Raw genomic sequence first — 27,949 nt, 5'->3', positions numbered from 1 at the left:
TTCCAGTCTTCTCATTTATTAAGGCTGATGTCAGACAAATACTGTATAGAACATTTAGATTATTTTCTCTTAACAAGAGGTTTTCCTTTTAAAGAAAACTTCAAAGTCATGTTATTCACTTAAAATCTGTTAAGAACTATTCTCTTTGCATAGCAAATTTTGCTTTATCGCTCATTACCAGACAACTTTGCAAAACGCAGCATGCCAACTTACAATATTATTCTCATGGAGGGAAAAAGTAGTCAGGTATTGTTAAGTGGCAGGAAACCTATATTAACATTAAATATTCAGATGAAATATATGTGGCTTTCTCCATTTACTGTGAAACAAGTTTTTGAAGGCACTAGAAAATATTAACAAAAGCCACTGAGAGTCCTTTGTAGCAAAGTCCAGAGATATATTTTGAAGCATTATTACTACATTCGCTGTCTTGCAGATAACAGGCAAATCCCCTCGTGCCAATTTTCACCTCCTTACTGCGGATAATTCTCAACTATCATTGCATGGCCCTGCAGCAAGAGAAGAAGTGAAATTACTCAACAAGAGAGAAACAAGATTCCCATCCCAAGAGAGAAGAAAGAAAAATGAACATTGGGAAAGTAGGGTTACAAAAGGAAACCTTGCCAAGCACAAGGGCGACTATGGCCTTGCTACATTGAGTCTAGAACCAATTTTGTTCTGCTGATTAAAGCACTAGGTTAGAAACCAGGAGACAGTCTTGCCTTAGGCATAAAACCTCGCTGGGTGACTCTCTCTCAGCCCAATACACAGAGTTATTATTGTGGGCAAAATAGGAGGAAAAAGGAGTACAGGTAGTCCCTGACTTACAATTATTCATTTAGTGGCCCTTCAACACTGACAAAGAGTGACTTATAACCAGTTTTCATACTTATGACTGTTGTAGCATCCCCATGATCATGTGATCAAAATTTGGACATTTGGCAACTGGCATTACTTCATGACAGTTGCATTGTTCCAGGGCCATATGATCACCATTTGTAACTTTTCCAACTGGCTTCTGACAAGCAAAGTCAATGGGAGGAAGGCAGATTTGTTTCACAACCACATGTTTCACTTAACAATCGCAGTAATTCGCTTAACAATTGATTAAAAAAGGTTGTAAAATGGAGCAAAACTCATGTAACCATTGCCTTGCTCAGCAACAGAAATTTTGGGCTCAATCGTGATTGTAAGTTGAGGACTACCTGTATTAGGTATATTTGCCACCTTGAGTTATTTATAAAAATAATAAAGGTGGAATATAAATAAATAAACAAAAATATAAATAAACAAATATATAAACAAACGAATATAGATTGCTCATTGTAGGATTCTTACCTGTCCTCCAGCAGCACATGCTGCCACTAAGGCGTATTGTCCTCCTTCCTTCTTCAACCTGTGGGCAGCTGTGATTACTAAACGGCAGCCAGTAGCACCAAAAGGATGCCCTAAGGACAGGGATCCACCCCAGTTATTAAATTTGTCCAGAGAAGGAGCTCCAACCTATAAATAGGAGAACAGTAAATGAGACTTAGGCTCTGAAATAAATTATCTAATTTCACCTATGAAAGGAAGAAAGTTACAAAACATAAGCTTGAAAGACAATCAGAGTAGGTAATATATCAACTCAGCTGATGTTTGCCAGGTGACTGCTTCAGCCACTGTAACATCACTGGAGAAGGAGTAAGTCTGCTCACATGTGACAAACACTGGACCTCAGAAAGGAGTAAAGACAACTATAAACAGGATGCCTCTAACTTCCACCATGCCCTCTATGAAGTTTCTGCCCTTTCGTTAACAGGGAAAATAAGATAAGCTGCATGGAAACCTGAGAACAGGAAGGACAAAATACAGAAAGATCGTGGATATACAAATTCACAGTAACCTTAACCTTACCTTTGACTTTCTGCCCATGTAGTTCTGGGCAAACCAATCTGAATCCATGGCTTTGAGATTTGCTAAAATTTGTCCCTATAATGGAAAAGAAGGGAAAGGGAAGATTCCATTACAGCATTAATATAGTCAAAATACATGCAATCTCTACAATAGAAACCATATATTGTAACTCCAAAAGATTTAACACAAACCAACTAGCTGATAAGGCACTTGAGGTTTTACACATTTCCAAATTATTATTGCCAAACTTTAATTACAATCACTGCTTAAAGTGTTATGCTACTTTACTGGTTTTGTTCTCATGACCATTAACATGTAGGATACCACAATGCAAAAGCAAGCAGTCTCATGACTCATAAGACATTTCCGAAATAGGTGACAATGCACTATGGGGCAAACCAGCTGAAATAAGCAAAATCACCTACCAAAGTTGTAATAAATTATAAATGTGCCAATTTCCAGAGAGAGTGGATTCTGTCAGCAAGGCCATTCAATGGATTTGTAGTGTAGCAATTTGAATCCAACAGGGAATGCTATAAGCCCTAATCACTAAATGGAGCCTTGTTGTTACAGCTATCCAAAGTAATGGGACCACAACAATATGAATTTACGGGCTTGGCCTGGCCTGCCTGTGTGTAAATATCAGTGTGTGACCTTGCCCCAAATTTATTTTTAAAAAGTAGACAGAGAAGTACAGGATTCGAGACAAACTTGATGCAATGCATATAAGGACTGGGGCTTCTATATATAACGTTGTTTCTTGATGACTGGAATTAAGAACAGTCCTATAATAGCCTCACTTACTTCTTTTATTTTATTGCTCTATCAATCAATTTTGTTTCCTTTTTGTTGGCATTGTATTTTAGAGACTTCATTTTGTGCTTCATTCTGAATGGTCAAGCGAAAGGAAAGAGTCTGTTCACATCATGGCCATCCCGTCTGGCAAAATCTCTTAATGACCTGACACAAATGGTGCTGAAAGCTCCAAAGCATGAGGATTGGTGGTGGGGATATTTAATGTTAGTGTATGCATTGTTTTAACAGGGTTGGTTCAAAACTTCATGACCTATATAGCCTTTTGATACATAAGATTCTTTCAAAATCTAAACATTTAGATCATGCAATCTGGCTTTCATTTTGGAGGACAGTGGTCCCTGCACGAAGATCTCGAAAGCGATGCCCCTAACCATAAACGGGCCATTGTCTGGTGAAGTCTGAACTGATGAAACACATTCCATTTTACAGGGCAGGGGGTGACAGCCGGGGGTGAGCAGCAAGAGGTGGTCTGGTTGCCTCTCATGCCTTCACCATATTCACTCCATAAATTTTACATGGATTAGGGCTGAATAACCATCTGTCCTGTTGCTAACTTTTATAGGACAGACTTTTCTGAGGATGCTTCCATTCACAGAACTTTGTAAGTTAGATAAAAAGGACTCAGTTCCTGTGTTATGGAATAGTCTTCCATAAGATCAGATCCTACTCTTACAACATTTTTAAAAGTTGGAAAGATATTTCTTTTAATTCAGTCTTTTTAGCTGTTTGTGGTAGTGTATTATGCATTTAAAGTGACTTTTTAAAACTATTTTTACTTAAGTTGTTGAATAGCTAAAATTGTAGAAAGAGTATTTCAGTTCCCTCTATAATAACTAATAACTAATCAACCCAAGATTGAAAACTACAATTACTGAGTGAAATAAAAAATATAATGAAATATTTGAACAAAACTATCTGTTTTGCACGTGACCTTAGCAATACTTACTGCAAACGCTTCATGAAATTCAAACGCATCAATGTCTGCCATTGTTAGGCCAGCTTTTTCCAAAACTTTGGGAGTAGCATATGTTGGCCTAAGAGAAAAAGAAGCCAAGAGCTGCATTCAGGTCCTTCTGGACAGGGAAACCTACTGGCTGAGAAAGGCTGCAGCTATTCAGAAGAACCTGCCTGTATCATCATTATAAAAGGGCACAGTTTCTTTTTATTTGGCAGAAAAAAACAAAAATACTCTCTCTTCCAAGGAGCTTGAAGAATTGTTATCCTACCCATCCCTGATCTAAAAACTGAATAGAGAATACAATACCTCTATAGTAACTAAGTTTTATCTCTTGCTGGTGATATAAGAAGCTGTGCAACCAAAGAAATGGAAACAGAATGTTTGCTGCAAATTAGATATGCTAAAGAGATGAATGAAAATAAAAAGAAACTATATAAACAAAGCAATTTCAGAATTCAGGAGGATTTTACACCATTTCTTGCAAGCTGTGGAGACTTGCATTTATGACTCAGCCAATGTTTCTTCAAGTATCAGTTGCAAAATGCAAGAATCCAAACTGGGTATGTCTGACCATTAGTCAGCAGTTCAGTAATTTGTCTACTCCATGACAGTCAACTCTTTTGAATGATTTTCAGAGGGGGCTGATGGCAATTCAGTCCTATGCCAAGAGTTAGGGAAGAATGTGTGGGAGAAAGTAGGGGAGGATTGAGTTCCTGAATCCTAGAGAATCTTAGCTGAATGGAACTGATCACAGAAATAGGCTGCTACAACTGTCAAAAGTCAAGTCTTCCACAGTAGATACATTGTGGAAAAAGTGGCAATCCACCCCATGAAATATTATTGTAGTTGCCAGTCCTGCCCAAGAAAAAGCTGCCAGTAAATTTTATGTGACAAAAAGGGGGAAATAATTATATTCAAAGGGAATAATCATACTGTTACATAATTAGTTGGGAGTTAGGAGTCATATACATATTAGTGGTAAAGGTTTTCCTTGTCTACTCGTGTTCAATTCTAGGGGCCAGTGCTCATCTGTTTCCTATCTGAGGGAACAAGCGTTGTCCAAAGATACTTCCGTGGTCACGTGGCCAATATCACTATACACCGAGGAACACAAATGCTGTTTTCTTCCCATCAAAGTGGGATATTTGTTTACTTGTATGTGCATGCTTTCAAACTGCTAGGTGGGCAGGAGCTGGGACAAGTAATGGGAGCATGTCACTCAGATCTCAAACCCGGGCTGTCAAATTACTGCTTGAAAGCCCAGCGCCTTAAAAGCTGGGCCACCACGCTCCCCCCCTTTTTAGTAGTAAAATAACTCATATTTTCACTCAATTTCAGCTCTATGTATTTTTTAAGAATGTGATGCCTAACACACCGCTTAAGGACCAAATGTGAGCCTCCATCTGAAAAATGTTGCACCTCCCTGCAGCAACTGGGACAGTTGCCTGGGACTAAGAAAGAGGGAATAAGGTTTCTACAAATAAAATGATTTGGAAAAAGGACACATTTCTATTTTCATGGTAAAAAGGATTCTAAATTTACAACTTACCCAAGCAGAAGCTGATCTTTTGGGTCTTGGGATACATATACGAAATCTCTAAATTGTATTTAAAAAAAAGAGAGAGAGAGAGAGAGGAGAGATTGATTACATGGTTACATAGATGAGAAAATGGCCATGGTTTTATGACAGATGGTGAGAGAAGGGAGGGGAGAGCTTCCATTCACCTGAGGTAGGCCTTTGGTTTGTATCCCATTGCCAAAGCTTTTTCTTCAGTCATTAAGAGTACTGCTGAAGCTCCATCAGTCTGTGGAGACAATGTAAAAATGCCATCAGAATCTGAAAGAAGAGTTAAGCTCAACCCCTCTGTCTCTTAATTCAGTTTGCATATTACTGTATTTGTTATTTTAAAAGAAATCAAAACTGAGCCTAATGCAAAATGAATGATTTTGCATCCCCCCAAAAGGTAACCCTGAATTTTAAAATTGGTAGCCAGGAAGAAGTCTGGAACTAAGATGACTGAAAGGAGAAGAACCAGTTGGGCCAAGTAAAGAGTGAAAAGAAAAGATAATGGTAAGGGAAGCAAGGGAGGGAGGGAGGGAGGGAGGGGAAACATAAACAACAGGTAACATGGAAAAAGACAAAAGAAGCAGGAAAGCCAGACACTTGGTGGAGGAGTTTTGGGCCACAAAATGTTAAGACCCAAGTAATTTGAAAGGTATGATGACTGTGTGACAACTGTGGAGTCCTTAATCAGGTCAATCAAGTAATGAAACACCTGCAAACAACCAAGATCAGAGAGCACAGTTCAACTGTGAGCTACATATATTCTCTTCTATTGTATAACAATGCTTACACTGATGTAGAAAATGAGCCATTTCACACTATTTTGAATTTTAAGGAAACAACAGTATTCCTCCCAATGTTACTGCATTACTAGGATGATAAATCACTATCAAACCCTGGATAAGTAACAAATAGTCATAAGCAAGTTTTAGAAACAACCATAAACTTTAAAGGAACAGCTAAGGGTCCTTTATGAGCCAGATTGTGGCTTGGTATTATACTTGAATCAATTTTAATCTATTCTGATTAAAAGCAAATGCCAATCTAAGGTTCCAGCAATTGTGATTATGTTGTATAATGAAGATGCTTCAGAATGTCTTTTTCAAAGGCAAATGTACAAGGGTGTTACCAGGAAAGAGGAGTTGGCAGCTGTTACAGTCCCATATGGTTTGATAAAAGCAGCTTTCAGTCGACCCATCTGCTCCAATGAAGATGGCCGGATGCCGTTATCCTTCACTACAGTGTCCTTTCCTGTAAGAGTCAAACATGTGAAGAGGCTTAAGGTTCAAGACATCTGCTATGTTGAAAATCTACCTGTGAAATTCAACCTTCTTCATTTCTGCAATTCTTGACTGGGACCTCTGCTGTTCATACTCTTAAACACATACAGATTTTTCCCGTATTCCCTTCCAATGGATTCATTCTTTCTCATACTATTTACTTCATCTTCTGTTCTACCTTCAAGATTTCCTAAGATCGTTTGTTACTTTGCCTCTCTCTAGTAAACCCTTCCCAACTAGGTACTCTTCACAATTACCATATTTTTCAGACTATAAGACGCACCTTGATTTAGAGGAGGAAAACAAGAAAAAAACGTTTTTTTGCTTCTGTGCATGTTTTCAAACCCACCCACCCCCCAGCATCCAGAAACACTCTGCAAGTAAAAAATGGGCCCATTTTTGGCCTCTGTAGGCCTCTGTGGGTCCTGTTTTTGCTCAACTAAGCATCCAGAAGCACTCTCCAGAGGCTTCCCGGGTCCTGTTTTTGCCCTCCCCAGGGAGTCTGAAAATGGGACCCGTGGAGTGCTTCTAGACGCTGGGGAGGGCAAAAAATGGGATGCGTGGAGGCTTTGGGAGGCCAAAAACGGGCCCATGTTGAAATCTAGTACCATAGTTTTTGGACTATAAGACACACTCCCCCCCTCCACCCCAAAAATGGGTGGAAATGTTTGTGCATCTTATTGTTCTGACCCAAACCCTTTTCTGACAAATCAAACACCATTCACAAAGAACAGAAACCTTGTAATGCTTTTACAAAATAATTAGCTGTGATAAGCACAAGCCTTGCCAAACTGAGTGAGACTTGCCAAAAGATAACAGACAAGAAATAATTTGCAAAATAAGAATCTTCAAATACAAACTCAGGATACTGGAATGTCCATGAAACTGTAGTTTCAAAATGTCTTTGCCTTCTGCAAAATACGTTCGTTCACAGCTAGCTTTTATCTTCTTGAAGGAGGGGCCATTACCTTGCAGCCTTACTCCCGAGTCGCCCGTGCTGTTGTAACTGTTCTTTCCTCCAAGCAATCCTGCACGCACACGAACTTGGCACAGGCTCCTCGGGAACCTCCTCATCACTGCTGCCAGCCCCCACAATCTCTGAAGGCAGGAGTCCACTCCCTAATGGTCCCTCATCTGAGTCCTCGCTCTCCTCAGCCGTCTGCACTTGTTGCCGGCTAACCACAACACTTATAGAGTGAATATGGTACTAGATTTCAACATCCATAATCCTTAACCAGCACAGCCTCTGACTAGGATTTGTGACAATTCAAGTCTAACACTTTTACAGATAGATTGGGGAAGGCTCCCTTTAGATCACTTGGAAATATCACAGCCAGATGCTCTGAAGAATACTCATCCCATGGTAAGAGTTATGGTGAAAGTCATGCAACTGGCTGAGGACTTTGTGTCAGCCAGACAATTATAGCCGGAGGTGGCATCATTAATATCAATTCCTATAGTATGTTACATTATGGGTATAGTCCATAATCATTTTGCATGATGACAACCTGTCTTGGAAAAATAAATTTGTATTATTTTAAAAGACAGAAAAAGAAGGGTAGTTGTGCTTGTTACACTATATAACACTAGGAAGGACTTTGACCAAAGTACTCTTGAGAACATTAAAGCATTTTTGAGGCCCATTTGACTGACTTACTACTAGCATTTTAATAGGAGGCATTCAGTCAACATTTTGACCAGAGATAATGGATACTTTTTATTTTTTAAATTTGTTATTAAATCTGATGAAGCTATTCATATCTTACGAAAATTTGCTATTATCTAAACACAAAATGCAACTTTGCTACTTCTAAATATGTATTTTTAAGGAGAATACTTAAAATTGTCCCAAATAAATTAGGGTATCAGCAAAGGTTTTCACTTTCCTTATTTGCTGTATGGATGTGGCTGAACATATGCAGGAATTAGGCACAGGTAAGGCATATGTTTCAATCTTAACTCATCCACTGAAGAAATCTATGAACTACGAAGAGCAGGAAGAATAAAGCAGAAGGGGAGAAAAAAACTAATTATCGGTAAAAACAAGTTTTGTCTCCTCTCTCTTATCTTTAAGAGCTCTCTTTCTTTATTCAGCGTCTAAACTGAATAACAACAACAACCTTTACTGTCATTGTACATGTATACAACAAAATTGATTTTGCTCCTGCTGGTGCTATCCATAACAAAATTACAATACAACAAAAATAATATAGAAAATGGCCCTTATACAAGTAATTAGGGGGAAACCAGTCATATGTTTCCATGTATGCATGGAGTGCTTGTAGTTGTATTTAGGAGTCTGACAGCCCATGGATAAAAGCTGAAAGCCATTTCAAGAGAAAAATATTTCCCTCCTGTTAGGGATAACATGGTTACCTAACTTAATTTGGGTAAAATAATATATATAGACTATGATTGTGTGTATCACTTTAAATGCAGACCATGTATTTTGGGTGCGGTTGTAAAATCACCATAAGAGGGAGCAAGAGAGCTCACTGTTTGCTGGCTTTTACTGGATTGCTGACAATGATGGATTGATGGTGATAACTGCGTGTTTTCCCTGCTATTGCTGAACGAAGAAAAGAGGTTTGATTTTCTTCATATCTCTACTGCAAAAAGGAGATATATTACTGGACTGGTTATTCGTAAGTTTACTGACCTCTTTTCGACACTGGACTTTGCTAATGGATAATCCCCGGACGGACTGAACTTAGTGTATGATATATGGACTGTTTGACTATGCTAACAATCTTACTGGAATAAACTATTTAACTAGCACATTGTATCTGTTTTACTGAGTGTAAACTACAACAATGTTTATCTCACATATCTGCCTGCCTGACTGACTACCGTTGCACGTTCTGCTAGGGTGTATATCCCTAACACTGGTTATGGGCCCAGGTGCACAGTCAGACTAACCAGGATATAACAGGCTTATATATAAAGTGAGAGTTTGTGTAGTTACACAATACTGTAAACAGACAGCTGTGTTTTATTAATTATAGTTTAATATCCAGAAAAAGATGGCACAAGTCAATTTACAAAGTTTGTCTCTAATATCCAAACTGGGTGGAACAAACTATGTTTCATGGTCTATGAAATGCAGCCTACTTCTACGAAGAGAAGGTTTGTGGAATATAATTCAAAACCCACCAGAGGTAGATGCATGGGATCCAGAGCATGAGGATGATGCCCAGAAAATACAAGAATATAAACTAAAGAATGAGCAAGCTCTCTGTATAATAGGACTGACACTCTCTGACCAGCAGCTTGTCCATATTCGTGGAGAAGAAACAGCTGCGAAATGTTGGGAGAATTTAAAGAAGATTTATGTTCGAGACAGTGTAGGAGCACATATAAATCTTACACGAAAGCTGTTTAGAACACATCTTCAAAAGAATGGAGACATGCTGAGTCATATAAACACTATGAAGAGAATTTTTCAGGAACTGCATGAAAAAGAACTTATCTTCACAGAATTACATCAAGTTTATATAATTTTGTCTTCGCTAGATGAGAGCTACGACGACTATGTAACTTCACTTGAAGTTCTGCCAAAAGATAATCTTACATTAACTGACATTACTGGCAGATTAATTGAAGAAGCCAGGAGAAGGCTTGAAAGGGATCAATTCAGAAGGGAACAACCCCAAGAAGAAGAGAAAATATCTTCGTCAGCATATACAATTAGAAAATGTTTTAATTGTGGAGGAAAAGGACATTTGGCTAGATTCTGCAAGAAAGCAAAAAGCCAAAATGCCAGCCAGAATGCTAAAAGGCATCAAAAGGATAAAAAATGCATAGAGTTAGCCATGTATAGCAACGAAACTGTGAATAATAATTTATGGGTTGTAGATAGTGGAGCATCGCACTGCATAACGAATGATAAGAAAAAATTTGTTAAGATGTCCACAAGTTCACAGCAGATATCGTTAGCTAATGGCTGGAAACTGAAAGCTAAAGGTGAAGGTATAGCATATTGTTCTTGCATAAAAGAAAATGTAAAAATGTTATATGTACCACAACTTAAGTTTAATTTGCTTTCGGTTAGAGTTTTGGTTAAACTAGGTTATGTAGTTACCTTTAGGGGAGAAAGTTGCATAATTGAAAAAGAAGGTAAAAAAAGTGAATGCAACTTTAAAAGGTGAATTGTATGTGTTAAATGATAATTCATTAGAGGTAGCTAACACAGTATATAATAATGTTAAACCTCATGATGAATGCATACATTTGTTACACAGACGTTTAGGGCATATAAATTTTAAAATGCTCAAACAAACGGTAGAACTATCTAAAGGTATAAAACTAAAGCCTTGCAGTAAGTATTTGCACTGCAATGCTTGTAGTCAAGAAAAAAGCAAGGTAATACCAGCAAATAGATTAAATGGATTTAAGACAAAGGAGCCTCTAGAGGTCGTATTTGCTGATATTATAGGTCCTAAAAAACCAAGTGTGGGAGGTGCTCGTTATATACTAAGTATAATGGATCATTATTCCAGATATGGTTTCTGTTATCTAATGAAGAGCAAAACTGAAACATATTAAAATTTCTTTAATTGGCTTAAATTTGCAAAAAGAAAAACTAAAAGGAAATTAGTAACTCTTATAACTGATAATGGTACGGAATTTATAAACAATAAATTCCAAAACAGACTGAAGATGGCAGGTGTTGAACATAAAAAGTCTGCACCATATAGGCCACAACATAATGCCTTTATAGAAAGACGAGGCCAAACAATACAAGCAATGGCTCGTACTATGCTGTCAGATTCAGGATTACCTGAAACTTTGTGGGGAGAAGCAATAATGTGTGGTAATCATATATTGAATAATGTTGTTAACTCAACAACAGGTGAATTACCATTCACACGGTGGCATGGTAGAAAATCTGACCTAAGCTACATGCACACATTTGGAGCACCAGCATGGGTGCATATTCCTACACAACTGAGACACAAGGGTCAGCATAGGGCTAAAAAGTTATTCTTTGTAGGTTATGAATCTAATCACAAATCATACAGATTCTGGGAAAAAGGTACATCTAGAGTTTACTGTAGTGCTAGTGCACAATTCCTGGAACATGTAGGATGGGAAAAACTGGAGCAAGATTCAAGTAAGGAAGTAATTATAGAAACCTACAAAAGACCAAAAGAACAAATCAGTAATAAGAAGAGCGCAATTAAAGAGGAAGTACATGAAGAGCATATAGGACCAGAACAGGAAGAAATACTAGAAGAGGAAGAAATAGATAACCAGGAACAGGTAGTACATGAAAGTCCACCTGTAAGCCCTGTAATACCTAGACTTTCTACATGTGTAACCAGACCACCTGACAGGTACCAAGCAAGTGTAGTTTGCCAAGTTAGTAAAGTTCCAACTACTGTTGAAGAACTTAGGATGTATCCTGCAAAGGAACAGGAAAATTGGCATAAGGCAATGGAGAAGGAACTAAATTCATTAAAGGAAATGAAAGTTTATGAAAATGCCAAATTACCTCCAGGTGAAAAGTCCATTGGCTGCAAATGGATATTTAAATTAAAAACTGGTAAAAATGGGACTGTTACCCATAAGGCTAGGTTGGTAGCTCAAGGATTTAATCAAACTGCATATGATTATGATGAAGTATTTGCACCGAATTTAAAGGCAACAACCTTGAGAGCAGTTTTAGTGTGGGCAGCTAAGAAGAATTATATTATAAATCACTTAGATGTAGAAACTGCCTATCTGCATGCACCATTGCAGCACACTATATATTTAAGGAAACCAGTAGGTATTAAGGATAGTAAAAATAATAATGACTGTTGGAAACTTAAAAAGAGTCTCTATGGATTAAAGCAATCTGGTTATGAATGGAACCAATATATTGTTAAGGAGTTAAACAATATAGGGTTTAAAGCAGGTTTAGCTGATCCATGTTTATTTAAGAAAGAGACAAATGGAACGGTGTCATTATTATTGTTGTTTACAGATGATATTGCTTTAATTACAAAGACTAATAATGAAGCTACTGAAATAATATCATTATTAAGTAAGAGGATAAAATTAAAGCAATTAGGAGAAATAAGACAGTATTTAGGATTGACAATAAACAAAACCAAGAGTGGCTTTAAGATATCTCAAGAAGGGCTTCCGGTTTTGCCAGGCTTCGGTGGTGGCGGGGTTTCGCGACCCTGCGCGATCCCTGTTGCGCTAGCCGTCTTGGTGCCTCCGATCCCGACGGGTCTGGAGGATAAGGCTGCCCCGTAGAGGCAGCCGAAGATAGGGGGGATCCGGACAGGGGTTTGGGGTTTTCGCAGACCCCCTCCCCACCCGGCACAACTCCCTTTTCTCAAGGCGGTGCAGCGGCGGTCAGTAATGGCCGCCACAAAGAAGCCGGCAGCTGGACAAGATTGTGCTGGAGGAAGAAGGAGAAAGTTTTGAAGCGAAAGTTTTTTGGCTGAACTGGGACTATAAGATGCATTTAATATCCTGAAAAATCTTGATTTTTTGAAAGATACTTTGTTTCCAGAAGAGATTTACAAGCTGCGAGTGAAAGTGCTGAAAGTTTACTCTCCTTCCCTATGGAATTAACAAATGGACATTGAAAAGCCTCTATTTTATAGAAGGTAAAAATTTAAAGCTTTTTGTTACAAGTGGGAAGGGAGAGGATGAAAGAAAAATTTATATTAAGATTTTGTTGGAGGAGATGCCTGGAAGATTTTGAGATTGGAAGTTAATCGCAATAAGACTTTAAAATACAGATTGGGTTTTTTTTTCCCCTTTCCAATTGATATTACCCCAGGAAGAAAAAGTGTGAAGGGAAGAACTTTGTGCTCTGTTTGGATTGTCTGATGACTTTGGGATTTTGGAGAATTGTTTTAAGCTTTGAATTATCTTGGTTGTTCGAAGAAGAAGAAGAAAATAAAAAGAAGAAGAAAAGGTTTATAATGGCTTTATCTGTTGATGAACTGAGAGAGGAATATGGTAAAATAAAGAAAAAAGGCAAAGACGCTGTGAAAGAAATTTTTCGCTTTTTAGAAATGGCGCTTGCTACAGCAAACACAACAATTGATGGAGGAAGCAGAAGAAGAAGAAGAAGAAGAAGAAGCCATCTTTAACGAATCTATAAAATTGATTAAGAAAGGAAGGAGAAAGAGAGGAAGGAAAAAGGACATAAGACTTAAAAAAACATCTAAGAAAGAGAAAAATAAGATGCAAAATCAATACAATGTTAGAAAGCAAAAGAAAAGAGAAATACAACAGAGAGGGGAAGCTAAGGGGGGTAAAAAGACCAGATGGGATAAGATAGGAAGGAAGAAGGGGGGGAAAAGCCACAAAGGTATGAAACAAGATGTGAAAAAGAAATTTTTTTTTAGGGATAAAGGGTAACGTATAACTTTATTTCAAAAGGATTCTGCAAGGTACATAAGATAGTAATGTAGCATCTGTAGTAGAAATAGAAAATTAGAATTTTATAAGACTTAAGTAAAGATTAAAACATTAAAGGTTTAATAATGATAGATTTTAAGACAATAAAATATTAAAAGGAATGTTTAAAATATTTAGGTTAAGTATAGAGTTTAATTGACTATTGTGTGGATGTTAGTATGAATTTATTATTGTAGCATTTGTTTTTGAAATAGATAATTGGAATGTTATGAGATTTAATGTTTAATTATATATTTAATTACTTTATGGATTTATTATTTTCTTTCTCTCTTAAAAATTAGTAGGTAGAGTGTACTAAGCAGAATCAGATAGGGAACTAGGTGTTACCTTAAATGTTAATTTAGGGGAGTGATGGAAAGGCATCATACTTCGATTAGTGATTTCAGGAGAAATCTTTTTTTTTTTCTACTATAGGGAATGAGATAAATGGATAATTGGAAAAGAATGGACAAAAGATACAAGTATAATGATTTAAATTAAGATGAAATAAATAAAATAGAATTAAGAAGAGTGGAAAACGGGGAGAAGTTATAATGAAGATATAGAATGGTAAATAAGATAGGTAATGGTATATAAGATGAGCATAAATTTAATTCAAGTCCACATAAAGAGTGGTAATCCGGGGCCAAGCTACTTTTTAAAAAGAAGTTTTATGTTTTTGTGTTTTGTGTGTGTATGTCCGTTTGAGATTTAATAAAACCTTGGAGGAAAGCTAGAGGAGAATAATTGCAAACAAGACAGAGGGAAATATGAATATGATGATTATAAAATGGATAAATACAGAAGAAATGTAACTGAATAAGAGCAAAGAGAAATAATGAGAAATCTGCTAAAAGACATTTAAGTGGAAATGGGATATATCAGAACTATATTGTATAAAATAATGTTTTATCTGCCTTGTAAAAATTTATAATGGAAAGAGGTTTAATGTCTTCAATGCTTAATGATGTTTTGTTTGTCTTTAAAAATTAATAAAATTTGTCTTAAAAAAAATATATATATCTCAAGAAGATAAAATTTACCAATTGCTAAAAACGTATAAAATGGAACTTTGTAAGCCGGCAAAAACTCCAATGAGTCAGGAATTTTGCCGAACTGATGCTCAAAGTTCAAAATTCGATAAGACTATTTATCAATCATTAATTGGTAGTTTATCGTATATTAGTAATTGGTCAAGGCCAGACATTGCATATGGCGTTAATCAATTGGCAAGACTCAACGCTGAACCCACTGAACGTCCCTGGCAAGCGCTAAAGCGTATATTAAGGTATCTTAAAAAGACAATGCACTATGCATTGTATTTGGAGCCAAAAGATGATCTGATTTTAAGTGCATATGCTGATGCAAGTTTTGCAACAGACATAAACACTAGGAAATCAACTTCAGGTATGGCTATACTATTAGGTAAAGCACTGATTGGTTGGAGGTCAATTAGACAGCAACACATAAGTATGTCCACAATGGAAGCAGAATTTTCATGTCTATCTTTATTATGTACTGATTTAATTCTGTATAAACAGTTGTTATTAGATATGGGAATAACTGTTAATGATGCCATTGTAGTGTATGAGGACAATCAAGCAGCCATACAGTTGGCTACAAATATTGCTGTGAAAACGAGATCTAAGCATACAGATCTTAGATATCTGAATGTAAGACAATCTGTAAAAAATGGTTTAATAAGTCTGGAATATTGCATAACTGAAGAAAATTTTGCTGATCAGTTTACAAAAGCCCAAGGTGCAGTAAAGCACAAGGAAAGTTTTGAAAACTATGGTTTAAAGTTGTAAATAGATATATATGTTATTATATTACCCAAAAGGGGAGAATGTTAGGGATAACATGGTTACCTAACTTAGTTTGGGTAAAATAATATATATAGACTATGATTGTGTGTATCACTTTAAATGCAGACCATGTATTTTGGGTGCGGTTGTAAAATCACCATAAGAGGGAGCAAGAGAGCTCACTGTTTGCTGGCTTTTACTGGATTGCTGACAATGATGGATTGATGGTGATAACTGCGTGTTTTCCCTGCTATTGCTGAACGAAGAAAAGAGGTTTGATTTTCTTCATATCTCTACTGCAAAAAGGAGATATATTACTGGACTGATTATTCGTAAGTTTACTGACCTCTTTTCGACACTGGACTTTGCTAATGGATAATCCCCAGACGGACTGAACTTAGTGTATGATATATGGACTGTTTGACTATACTAACAATCTTACTGGAATAAACTATTTAACTAGCACATTGTATCTGTTTTACTGAGTGTAAACTACAACAACGTTTATCTCACATATCTGCCTGCCTGACTGACTACCATTGCACGTTCTGCTAGGGTGTATATCCCTAACACTTCCAATGGAATGTGGAACCATTGCCACAGATTCCTCTAAACGAACATTTTACCTGGCACTTTGAATGCTACCAGATCTGTGAGAAGGGATTCATCTTGTGCTTTCTTGGCCAGAGTGTGTGAACGGAGAGCATATTCATCTTGCTCCAAACGTGAGATAGCAAATGCAGCTGCCAGGCGATCTGCTGAATGACCCATGGTCTCGTTGGTGGAAAATTCTGCCACTGCAGGGAGCTAGAATTATTGAGAAAATTGCATGTGAAGATCAGTTCCCCTCAATTCAGCGCAGACAGCTCCATAATCTAATTGCTGAAGGTAAATCCACAAGATTTGTAAAATATGTACTATAACACTAGCATGCAGTGGCTCACCTTTTGCCATCTCTTGTTTAATCTACTCTTCCTCCTAAGCTGCTTTGCCTAACAAACTTGGTCATGACTCTCTCCTCCCTCAACCTACTTTTTCTTTCAGCAAAGAAATTCCGTACGTCAATCTCAGCCTCATTTTTCTCTATTATGTAACGAGTTTCTCAAGCCTGGGAAAAAGAATGACAGCTTGCACATGTTTTCTTTACCAGGTAGCCAACTCTCCAGGAAGTTAACAGATGTTCAGCAAAAGATCAATAAAGTTAGAAATAAATTAAATGCTAAGCTAAATATATTAAATCCCCAAGTTTTTTGTAACAAACCTCTTTTCCCTTCCAATAAATCTGGTTAAAGAAGCCTATATAAGAATCTTGGGGAAGATTTGTGAACTGCTAAGGGCTTGAACTCTTTACTATTTCTTTTATGAATTGCTTTCTAGACCAAAGTTAATGAAAGCTGAAGATGTGATATCAGAGAACAGTCAGCAACTGTTTTTGGCCACAATGTGTCCCTGGCTGATTATTCTATTTATCCTTGCCCGTTTTCTGAATTTGTTCCTTAGGAAGGCAGTGAAATGAAATCTATTTCCTCCTTTACCTCAGGTGCAAAGTAATCAGGACGGATTTTGGAGATCAGGGATAACTTCTGGCCCAATCCTTTTGCTCTTGAAAATCCAAGCAAAATCTTCCTCATCTTCCGACTATGTCTGATAGGAACATCAGACATCAATTCAACACCACCAGCAATTACCACATCCATCTGGCCAGATGCGATGAGGCTATATGCTATAAAAATCAGAAGGCACATACATGACAGTTACCATGTTGAAGACTGATCAGTTTCCTGACTGAAAAAAATCCCTTCAATTACTTTTTATATGCTATTTCTTTTTTTAAATTGGCTATTTCTCATCCTTGTACTTCATACATATCGTGAAACTTTTCAAGCAGAATATGAGGGATAATTGATAAAGTCACATTAGAGTTAAAGATTCAATAGATAACAATTCTTTCCTAAAGTATTTTTTAAAGTCACTTTAAAAGTTCAACTTTATAAATCCAATTGGGTTTCCACTTTATATGATTCTAGGTATACATTTACACTTTTAAATCTTGGTTTCTTCAGGTGCTCTGTTTATTTGCATACTATCTTTTGCCTATCTTCCAAATTTAAATATTTATCAAGTTTATAAAGGAGCTTGGTAAAATCTGTTATATATCCTATTAGAATTAGGCATGTGAAAATTAAAGTGCAAATCAAGTTGTAAGAATGAAATTCTTTGAAGCAATTTATATTATTTTATTCTGGACTGCAACGTCACTGTAAATGCTTTCTTAGCATTTTTAAATTAGAAATAGATTTTTATGTCTTTTTTTCTCTCCAAGAGATGGCCTCTGTTAAATAAAACAGATGGCTATCAGTTGCTACATGGCAAATCACTGAGGACATTTCAGGCTTCATAGTTTATTCTTTGTCCTCCTGATAAAATTTGGTGCAAAACTCCAGGAATTTGTAACCATAACTAATATTTATTTCTTACTATAAGACCAAGCAGATCATTGCTAACATACCTTAAAATATCCAAACGTCTTCCAGGGGGCAAATTCTACTTTCCTTTCGTCTCTGAGTTAGAATATTTATTTGTTTTTATCTATTTATTATTAAACTTTGATGCCGCCCATCTTGTCGAGGCAAGTCTGAACAGCTTACAGTCATACAATTAAAATACCGCATACAACATTAAAAGAATAAATAAGAACCAAACATTTAAAAATCAGATACAATTCAATTAATCAAGATGGAAAGGAAAGGAACGAATTATGCATGGGAGGAGGTGGGGTTTAATACATTAACCACCTCCAAGTTGCCACTCTCCCATTGGGGTCCCAGGCAAGATGGCAGAGCCTGGTTTTTCAGAAGGCCCGATGGGTGGGTGCAGGTCTCACTGGGGGGCATGGGTGGGGGCCTAGATTTTCCATAGGGTGGGTGTCATGGCAGAAAAGGCTCTTGTCCTGGATCCCGCCAGCTGAAATTCCTTGACTGACGGGGTCCACATGCCTCTTCTGCTGGCATGGATGGGCAGGCTAATTCTATCAGCATGAGCAGGTTCTTCAGATAATCTGGTCCTATCCTATGAAATACTTTTGAGGTGATAACCAATACCTTGAATTGGACCCGGAAACAAATTTGCAACCAGTGCAGCTCGCAGAGCAGTGATGTAATATGGGCTGCCCTAGAGGTCTCAATAACAGCTCATCCAACTGGTTCTACACCAGCTGAAACTTCCAGAGATCCTTGAAGGGTGGCCCCACGTAGAGCATGTTGCAACAGTCCAATATTAAAAGGCTAATACTACATTCTATTGGAGAAATAAATTCTCCTGCATGTTTACACTCTATTTATATATGGTCCTTACTTAATCAAGCAAGATAACATACCAGTCGTCATTGCCTGGTTGGAAGATATGCAAGCCATGGTGACAGTGTGAGCAGGAGTTTTGTCAGAGAAGCCAGCTCCCAAAGCAGCCTACACAAAAGTCAGAAAGCAAATCAGAATATTGAGAGATGTCTAATTTCTACAGTTCTCATGATACATTGCAGTCCACAGTTTTCAGCATAGCGGGTTTTGCAAGAATCTTGCAGGGAAACTCAGGTTGAGAGATTTTTATCTTACTAGTGTATTCAATGACTGGATAAAGATAGAAGCCTTTTGCTCTTTGAACTTTTAATAGTCAACAATTAATATAATAAGGTTTATGTTTAACCAATATTAAATAAACAATTTTTGTTTGATCAATATTAAAGAGCATTTTAAAAGAATATAACCAGAGCCTCTGCTTGCCAATTATAATCACTCTTTGTATTGCAATTTTCAGTTTATTGAAAACAGAATGGTTCGTTCAGATCTCGTATTAAGTAATAATTTGTAATTTTGGCTAAGCCTATTTGGTAAACCCTGCTAATTTACATCATACCATGATTAAACAAAAAATGGCGTATCAAATGTGTGAATCCAGATCACCAAATGTAACAAACAGGTTCAGACTACAGCAACCACAGGTTAAGAAATTCATTTATTTGCAATAGTCAAATGGTTAATCCCACAAATCAGAGTCAAAAGTTCTTGGCTGTCTGTTTGCCTCTGCTTACAAACATATACATAAAATTGCTTGGGAGGCTTTGGGCTTAACGGCAGAGACACCCTATGTAAAAGACCCTTTACACATTTTAACTAGCATGGGAGTAATCCTAAAGTTGCCAGGAAAAGTACTGAAAGTTAGCTTTCCAATGAGATCACTAGGACATGCAAGCAGTGAATATTTTCCTATTGAGATATTCCTGTCTCAATAATCACCTGAGAAAATGCTTCCCCAGCTCCAGTTACCTAATTGTACACTGGAGCAGAATGCCAAAGTATTTTTTTATCTGGAAAATGTAACATAAATCTTATTTTAGCCACCCATGAAATGAAGTTCTCTCAGGAACATTTTACTTATGTTGGGAATTATGAAGAGAGAATGTACTAGAAATGCCTCTCTGCTTTCAGTTAAAAGGGGAGGTGGAGGTGCTACTGAATGGAAAATATGGCATGGTACAGCAAAGAAAGATAGCTCGGCCGAGGGAGCAAGAGCTTAGTCTCAGGCACGCCTGTTAGGAAGCGGGACTTCCAATAGCCAGAGTCAGAATGAAAAGTTGAAAAACAGGGAATATATTCAGAGGTAGAATATTCTAGCAGGATTAATGCAATGCTCCAATTTAATCAGTCTTGGTTTCTATGATTCAGCAGTAAGACGCCTAAGTAAGGTATCCTTGGTTACACAATACCACACAACATTGCTCCACTGACACAAAGCCAACTGGGGTAAAGTTCAGCATGAATGTTAAAATGGAGATACTTGCACAGGCGGAGAATCAGACAAGCAAAAACTGCTGACAGGCGAAGCAGTACAGAGGGGAAATGCAAGCAGTAACCGGTTACTATGATGTCTAACTGCTAAAAATGGCAACTTTGGGGCTTTTAATATGAAAACTTCATTCAGGTGCCTGCTTAGTTTTTGAAAGGCAAACATGAATGCTTTTGCAACTGTCAGAAATGGGAGATGATTTGACATGCTTTATGAGCAGAGCAAATAATAAATATAGGTTTGTCAACAAGTTAAAGGGCAAGTCCATCATTCAAAACAACAAAAATCATTGTCATCAAAAGTAGATAAAATCAAACTGGAGAAGAAAGGTTGATATCTGTGACTACGTAAGAAATTACTTAATCCTAAAGAATTGGACTTTGTCAGTTTCAGATATCAAGTTAATAATCAACAACTCTTACATTCTTAACGTCATTTGATTAGGGCAGTTTGTTTAGGTTCTCAGTGGTTTTTGCATATAGGAGCTGTAGACAAGCAAATGTGCTTTCAGGAAGGTTTTTTTTAGGGGGGGGGGCTTTGAATTAGAATTGACTCCTGGCAAATGCCTGGACTAATCCTTACAATTTTCTTGGTCAGACTTTTTGGGAATTGATTTGCTATTGTCTCCTTCCTAGAGCTAAGAGTGATTGGCCCAAAGCATAAAATGATATCTTTGTCAGCATTGCCAGATCCATGTTTGTCATTACAATGACGAAGTAATATTTTGTAATTCAAGGCTGAATATGCCTTGAAAACAATATTTTACTTCTGTAAGTTGCTCAGAATTACCATCAGTGAGTTGGGCAGCCATACACATTTTCTTAATAAATATTTAAAAAGGGCTTCAGACTTGCCCATCTCTGTTGTTTAAATCGGCCTATCAATTTTCATGCTTCTAAATACCAAAAACAAAGCTATGCCTGCTTTAAGGGTTACACTGACTTTAATAAGTGGATTTCTTATGGGAGCCGCCCCCTTTTTTTAGGTGATTAGGAAGATCAGCAGCAGGAAAGCACTGGAAAAAATAGGATGGGAGCCCTGTAGGAAAATGGCAAAGGCGGGAAAGTGATCTGTGATGAGTGGGACAGGAAGATTGGTGGCAGCAGTTAGAAAGTACTATGTATTAGGTTTATTGCACAGAAAGTGACAAAAGGCAGAGAGGGATCTAGTCTGGGGTAGGTAGTGAGGGAAACTGGCAGATACAGCATCAAGCCTTGGAGAACAGGAAACAGAATCAGACATTCCTTCGTGTACATCAAGTCTGCAAAATGAAAGGCAGGCTTTTAAATGCATGCACAAAATGTAGAAGTATGTTTTAATTAATTAATTTATTTATTTTATTCATTTTGTCCATTGCTTACAAGATAATAAGTATAAGTAAAAACATAGTTATGAATACATGGATACATATAATAAAAAATAAAAAATAAAAGAAATAGGACAGGCACGGTAGGCATGTTGGTGCGCTTTTGCACGCCCCCTACAGACCTCTTAGGAAAGGAGTGAGGTCAATAGTAGACAGTCTTAAGGTTAAAGTTTTTTAATTTTTTAAAAAAAAATTTAAATGTTTAGAATGACTAGATATTTAGAAAGTAATTCTGATATAAAATTCAGTTTTATTTGGAAACCATTAAAGGCTACATTTTTAAACATGAATTGCACCCTATCCAAAATTATGGTTTCAGAGGTTATATTCTAACAATATATAATCTCTGTATCGTTTATACTGTCTTGATCGTTTTTTGTCATCTGTAGTTTTTCTATCTCTCCTTTTTAAATGTTTGACAGTGTCAGCCAAAGACTTAAAACCATATCTAATCAAAGATGTTTTGATTAGAAAATGGATATGAAATGTTTTATTGTATTACAAGTTTTAAATAAGGTATTAGAGCATATTTATGATATATTTTACATTTCACCCAGCCTTCTTTTACTGTTTATATGTATTTGTATTATCTATTTTTACAACCTTTTAAACGTGTATTCATGTCTTCTTCTAATTTAACAAACTTTGCAGTTTAACAGATACCCTTCCCCCAAATGGGACCATTAAATAAAAGTGTCAACCAGTTTTATGGCAAGATCCAATCTGGGTCGGTCACTGGGATCAGAGGTTTAGTTTTCCGAGCTTTCTTGGGCTCCAGCATGAGTCTGAAAGCTCAAAAGACTAAGCCTCTGGTCCTGGTGACCAACCCAGTTTGGATCCTGCAACATTATCCTATAACATATATCTCCATTTTTAAGTTCTAGAAGCCAGATTCCACTCAAAATTCGTTCCTTCCTCTCATCTCCATTCATATCCCTCCCCACCTGCCCCCATCCCAAGTGATTCTTCTTTGGTTTAACATACCTCTCTAGCAACATTACTTGTTTTCACTTCTTGGATAACAGTGCCTAACAAAATGTACTCAACAGCTTCCTTAGGCACATCAGTCCGACATAGCAAGCCTCTGAGGGAACAAATCAGAGAAAGAAGGCACTTCAATGTCAAATCAAGAGTGTTTTTAGAACACGTCAGAAACGATAGAGGGAATTGAGTGCTTTAAGAGGACAGACTGAACTTGATTATTCAGTCTGAAGAAGAGAAGGTTATAATTTGGCAAGGTTCTGTCCATTAGTGTAAGCAGGCATTTTAATCACATCTATCTATAGTATGAGAGCCACTCCGATATTGTGGTTAAGGCAGGCTAGAAACCGAGAGACTGCACATGAAACCAGTTGGATGATCTTGGGCCAGTCACTCCCTCTCAGCCCTAGGAAGAAGGCAATGGCAAACCACTTCTGCAAAACTTTATCAAAAAAAACTGCAGGGACTTATCCAGGCAGTCTCTAGGAATCAGACAGCAAATTGGCTCTCCAAACGTTTCCAAAATGCCTGATCCAAATTTTGTTACATGCTAATCTAGGTAATCTGCTGAATCTAGATAGTTCTAGATAACAGAAATCTTGACAGGATTTTTGTTGCTGCTTTTTTGTAAGTGATTAAATTGTCTTGTGTACTTTTTAATTCTGGAAATTATCAAAGAACAGGCAGGTTTCAAAACACTTTTTCTCACACTAAACGGTTCCCAGAGCAGGCCAAGAGGTTATCTTGGAAAGAGTTACGCTTTGCTACTACTGCCTGCGCAGTTTTGCTCCAACAGCCCATAGTCCACCTTGCTTTGTAGTTGAGCAAAGTAGTAAAGGTAGTCCTTGAATTAAAATAGGATTCTACATGGCATTGCAACTATAAATCTTAGATTTTATTACTGGGAAAACAGTCCTTTTCATTCTATAAGCCAAGTCACAAGGTGGTTTCTAGGGCAGTGTTTGGATCTGACTGGGGGGAAATGGTTCAGAATGCAAGAAAAGGTGAATGCAGTAAATTCCTGCAATTCACTGGAGAAGCTACCTCTGTTCTAAGGACTTTATGGCAGTTTTCAGTTCATTCAGCTTTAATGAATCCAGAGAGAAGCTGTATTGCTGCTCTTGGGAAAAGTACTATTTCCAATTGAATCCAAAGTATTGCAAAGCCCTAGAGCTTACAGAGCAAGACACAACAAAATTCAAGACACTTCTATCTCAAATTCTTTTTTAAATTCACATGTAAGTGTTTTACTTAAGATAAAGAGAAATTTAAAGAAAAACATAGAAAAGATAGAAGTTATAAGGTAAGAAAAAACCCCAAATGTTATGTAATACAGCGACCCCAAATTTACCTTTAACAGATAATTACAATCTTATAATCTTCCCTCCCTCTTAGACATCAAACAAATCCCTTTAGCCTATCACTTAGTCCACATTTTTTAAATCCTCAATCCTTAACTCATATAATTTTTTTCTTCTTTCAGCAAAAGCTCCATATAAGATAACATTTCACCTGGAGACTCTGAATTCTAGTCCCACCTTAAGCATGAAAGCAGCTGGATAACTTTATACCAGTCACACATACTCAGAACTATTAGAAATGCTGGCTACCTTGCGTTATTTATAAAAAATAATAAAGGTGTGATATAAATAAAGATGAAAGAATTCAAAGTACATTAGGAAGACAACAAGTGAATTATTCCCATCTATATTTATTGGGAGTAAGAATGGCAGCATGAGATGGGTAGTTTGATAAAACAAGAAAGAAGAAAAGGCACTTCAGGCACAAAAAACAAAGCATAACAACATTCCTAAACAACTCTCTATGAACCAAATCACAACCAAACTGCCCCACTTCTATTTATTTACTACTTACATCAGTGCTGCCCTGGCCAAGTCATGTGGCATTAAATCTGTATACCTGAAGGTTAGAAGAGAAAGAAAAAAATACTTTCTCATTAACTCCTGAAAAATATACTTAAATTGTTTTTATAAATTTTATAAAGGGGAGATTTAATACTTACGAGGTCCCGGACTGCAAAAATGGAATGCGAACACCATCCACCACTACAATATTCTTCATCCCATTTTTAGCTAGGGTTTTCTTACTTTTGGCCTGAACTGCAGCAATAATAAATTATTACTAGAAAAACTAATAGAGCAAGAATTATCACAAAATCATTGAAAATCAAAGCATTTCTTTATTTGTTGCTACTGTTTAGAAAAGGGACAAATTTTTTTTTACACTAGGATAAGATCAGTAGTGTTTATTTTGAAATTTGTCTAAAAACATCCAAAGCTCACAATTTATTCCTTCTATTTAATAACGTTAAGATAATTGTTTGATTTTTCCTTCTATAGTTTTCAATGAAGCATAAATAAACATCAAAACTAGAATCACAGAACTTCAACACTTTTTAAAAAATATTCGTGTGTGTAATACACACATGCCCATAAGAGTCATATTTCCTATAGATTATAGTACTTTCACAAGTTTTGGATTTAATTTATGTGATCTCAGATCTATTTTATATCCTAATTTATGAGACAGCATAGGAGTGCAAGTACAGTAGAGATGTGCAGTCAGACTATTCATATTTTTTCTGTACCTGTTGCAAATAACTGGGATGAGCAGCTGAAAGATCTCAAAGCTGAAATGTAAGAAAATCAAAATATAAGAACATAGGTAAAACAGACAGTAATGTCATTCAGACAGAAAAACAAAGCAAATTTCTCATAAGCTTCTAACTAATCATGAGCCAAGAGGATCAGAGAGAATGTACTGACATTTAGAACACAAAAGCAAAAAATGAATAATATGATAGGATTATGGTATCTTAATATGATAGTATCTGCATCAGAAAAAGAGCAATGAAACTCAGAAAAAGACAATGAACTATTTTAACTAAAATGAATAAAACCTTTTATAACATACCAGCATGTAATTCCAGTAACTGATCATGCATTGAATATTTTTAATAATCTAAAGGAGAACTTACAGAATTTGGCTGCCCGTGGAATGATGGTAGGAAGAATTTTCATGCCACAAGTCAACAAGGATGCCATTTTGAAGCCTGAAACAGGAAAAAAAATTGCTGTCATTTATTTTAGTTCTTCTTTTTCTTCTTGTGTCATATCCGTCATCGGACATTGGTGATCCTGTTGGCGATCCTAGTTAGCTTGTTTAAACAGTAAATACTGTGGGCACAGAGCCCAATTCACAGGTTCATTCAAAGTAACCACGCTCATGGTTCCCCATCTGGTTTCCAAAAAACACTGGGAAATTTTCAAGCAGCAAGGCATAAGCAGAAACCATAATTTTATTTTATTAATAACAGATAATACACAGTAGATGAAAATACTTATTTTATACTGGAATTTTGTTACCTCTGGTTTACCAAATTTGCAACATGGTAAGTATAATTCTTGCTTTAATGCATCAAGGTTTTGCCCATGCAAATAGACTTTGAAAAGAACATTCATTCAAATGCTTTATACTACCTTATCATCTATCTTTTCTTACATTTCCCAGTTTGTATACGTCAGCTCATTTTATTAAATGTTACTGTAAGATTATGGTTTTGGAGATGAGTTCCAAAAAGGAGAATCAACATAGGGTAGCAATTCAGATACTGAACTGGGATAGGAAAGAATCAGGTTTAAATTCACATTTAGCTATTTATGTAATTTCATTGAGTGGGTTTCCACTTAGAGATACAAGAACAACTGATTCAACCTGCTTCATGAAATGAAATTGGGAAAAAGTTTTGAAGCACAATGATGTACAAATACTTTGTACCTTGCAGAATACAGGATATATGCAGGATCAATCACATAATGGCAGGATCAATTGCATAATATCAATCACATAATATCAAGTCAACAATTGTCTTTTTCTGCTATGAACTAGTTATGACAGGGAAAATCAAAATGCTCTATTATATATGGTATTTTAATGATCTTTATTCTTATTGCCATTTAATAATATACAAAACAAAAATACAAAATCAGTATAAAAACGTATAACAAACAAAAGTATAAAACAAGCTATAAACAAAAGAAAAAAAGAAAGGAAAATGATAAACAATAATCAAAAAAAGATATATTTGATATATTAAACATTAAACAATATATGAAGATTTCAAATTTAAAAGAGAATAAACCTTTGCTAAAATTTCATGATATTCGCCCGGTTAAGAAAAGTGTAAATATCACACCATAACAGTGTTTCCTAAGTACAATGGGCAATTTAATTATCAGATACATAATAAATATTCCATATTGATATTATGCTTGCACAGTATTGGGACATTTCTTCCTTATGAAACTTCGCACGTACTTTGGGGTTATAGTTAAGCTAGTTTTTTGCTCGTGCCAACTGCCCTTCCTCAACTTGAGACTCTCTCTTACACCTCTCATTAATTCCATTGCATGCAAAAAACGGGATGTGTAATTCAACGCAGCTCTATTAAGAAAAACGAGGCAGATCGGCAATTGGGCACATCGACACATCATCCTTAATGTCTCCGTCCACTGCTCCTATCAAGTCACTTCCCTCCACGGAGAACCCACGCAGGAAAGCAAATCCTCCCACCGCCTAATCCCCCTCATTTGCCCTCCCTCCAGCCCGCTTGGGAACTAGAATCGCCCACCTTGGGGGGGGGGAGCGCGAAAACCAAGGCAGATTAGCTCACCGCCAGCAACAACCTCCACCACAGGCTATAAACAATCAGCCCCGCTCCCTTACCCGCCCAAGGGCGCCGGTACAAAGGAGGCCCTCCCTTGCCGACGTTAACCGGCGTTCGCCGTTGCCGCCTAAACCGCCCCCTCCCTTCCCCTCCCCCTGGTTCAACGTTTCTCATTCCACATAACAATGATTGAAAAAGAGCCTTACCAAACAGAAAATGTGTGAGAAATGTGCCCTTCGGGAGAACGGTGGGGGCACCTGCCGCGCCACAGCAAGGAGCGCTGTGATTTGTCAACAGGCAAATCAGGGGACGGCTCACTTCAAGTAAACGAGAGCGACGAAGGA

At 36.9% G+C, this 27,949-nt stretch overlaps 1 protein-coding gene across 4 annotated transcripts; it reads right to left on the bottom strand.

The window, feature by feature from the left end:
* Positions 1-27,948, bottom strand: HADHB (hydroxyacyl-CoA dehydrogenase trifunctional multienzyme complex subunit beta). 4 transcript variants are annotated; one of them, XM_087959558.1, is made up of 16 exons: positions 27,812-27,948; positions 25,917-25,991; positions 25,527-25,568; positions 24,942-25,038; positions 24,794-24,838; positions 22,922-23,021; positions 19,106-19,193; positions 17,265-17,452; positions 16,356-16,536; positions 6,364-6,485; positions 5,396-5,475; positions 5,220-5,267; positions 3,659-3,746; positions 1,897-1,971; positions 1,339-1,503; positions 1-509 (listed from the first exon to the last, which is right to left on the bottom strand). In XM_087959558.1, the coding sequence occupies exons 2-16, from the start codon at positions 25,981-25,983 to the stop codon at positions 474-476; spliced, it is 1,422 nt and encodes a 473-aa protein (XP_087815684.1). In that variant the 5' UTR covers positions 25,984-25,991; positions 27,812-27,948; the 3' UTR covers positions 1-473. The 4 variants fall into 4 exon arrangements, with proteins under 4 accessions (XP_087815684.1, XP_026527330.1, XP_087815694.1 ...); XM_026671545.2 differs by lacking the exon at positions 27,812-27,948 and adding an exon at positions 27,570-27,802; XM_087959568.1 differs by lacking the exon at positions 27,812-27,948 and adding an exon at positions 27,665-27,729.
* Position 27,949: the final 1 nt, after the last annotated feature.

Source organism: Notechis scutatus, chromosome 1, assembly GCF_049901735.1.
Source record: "Notechis scutatus isolate UNSWTSFEM ecotype Mainland chromosome 1, rNotScu1.2, whole genome shotgun sequence".
Classification (NCBI taxonomy): domain Eukaryota; kingdom Metazoa; phylum Chordata; class Lepidosauria; order Squamata; family Elapidae; genus Notechis; species Notechis scutatus.
Note: the sequence above shows the minus strand (reverse complement) of the source record. Positions and strands in the feature narration are given on the sequence as shown.

Bases quoted from the DNA above. Each gene is read 5' to 3' on its own strand.
- HADHB (XM_087959558.1), bottom strand. From the start codon at position 25,983: ATGGCATCCTTGTTGACTTGTGGCATGAAAATTCTTCCTACCATCATT. The intron at 19,194-22,921 runs GTATGTTAAACC...ACTTTTGTGTAG, and splicing joins CAAGTAATGTTGCTAGAGAG to GCTGCTTTGGGAGCTGGCTT. The intron at 5,476-6,363 runs GTAACACCCTTG...TTGTCTCCACAG, and splicing joins CTGCCAACTCCTCTTTCCTG to ACTGATGGAGCTTCAGCAGT.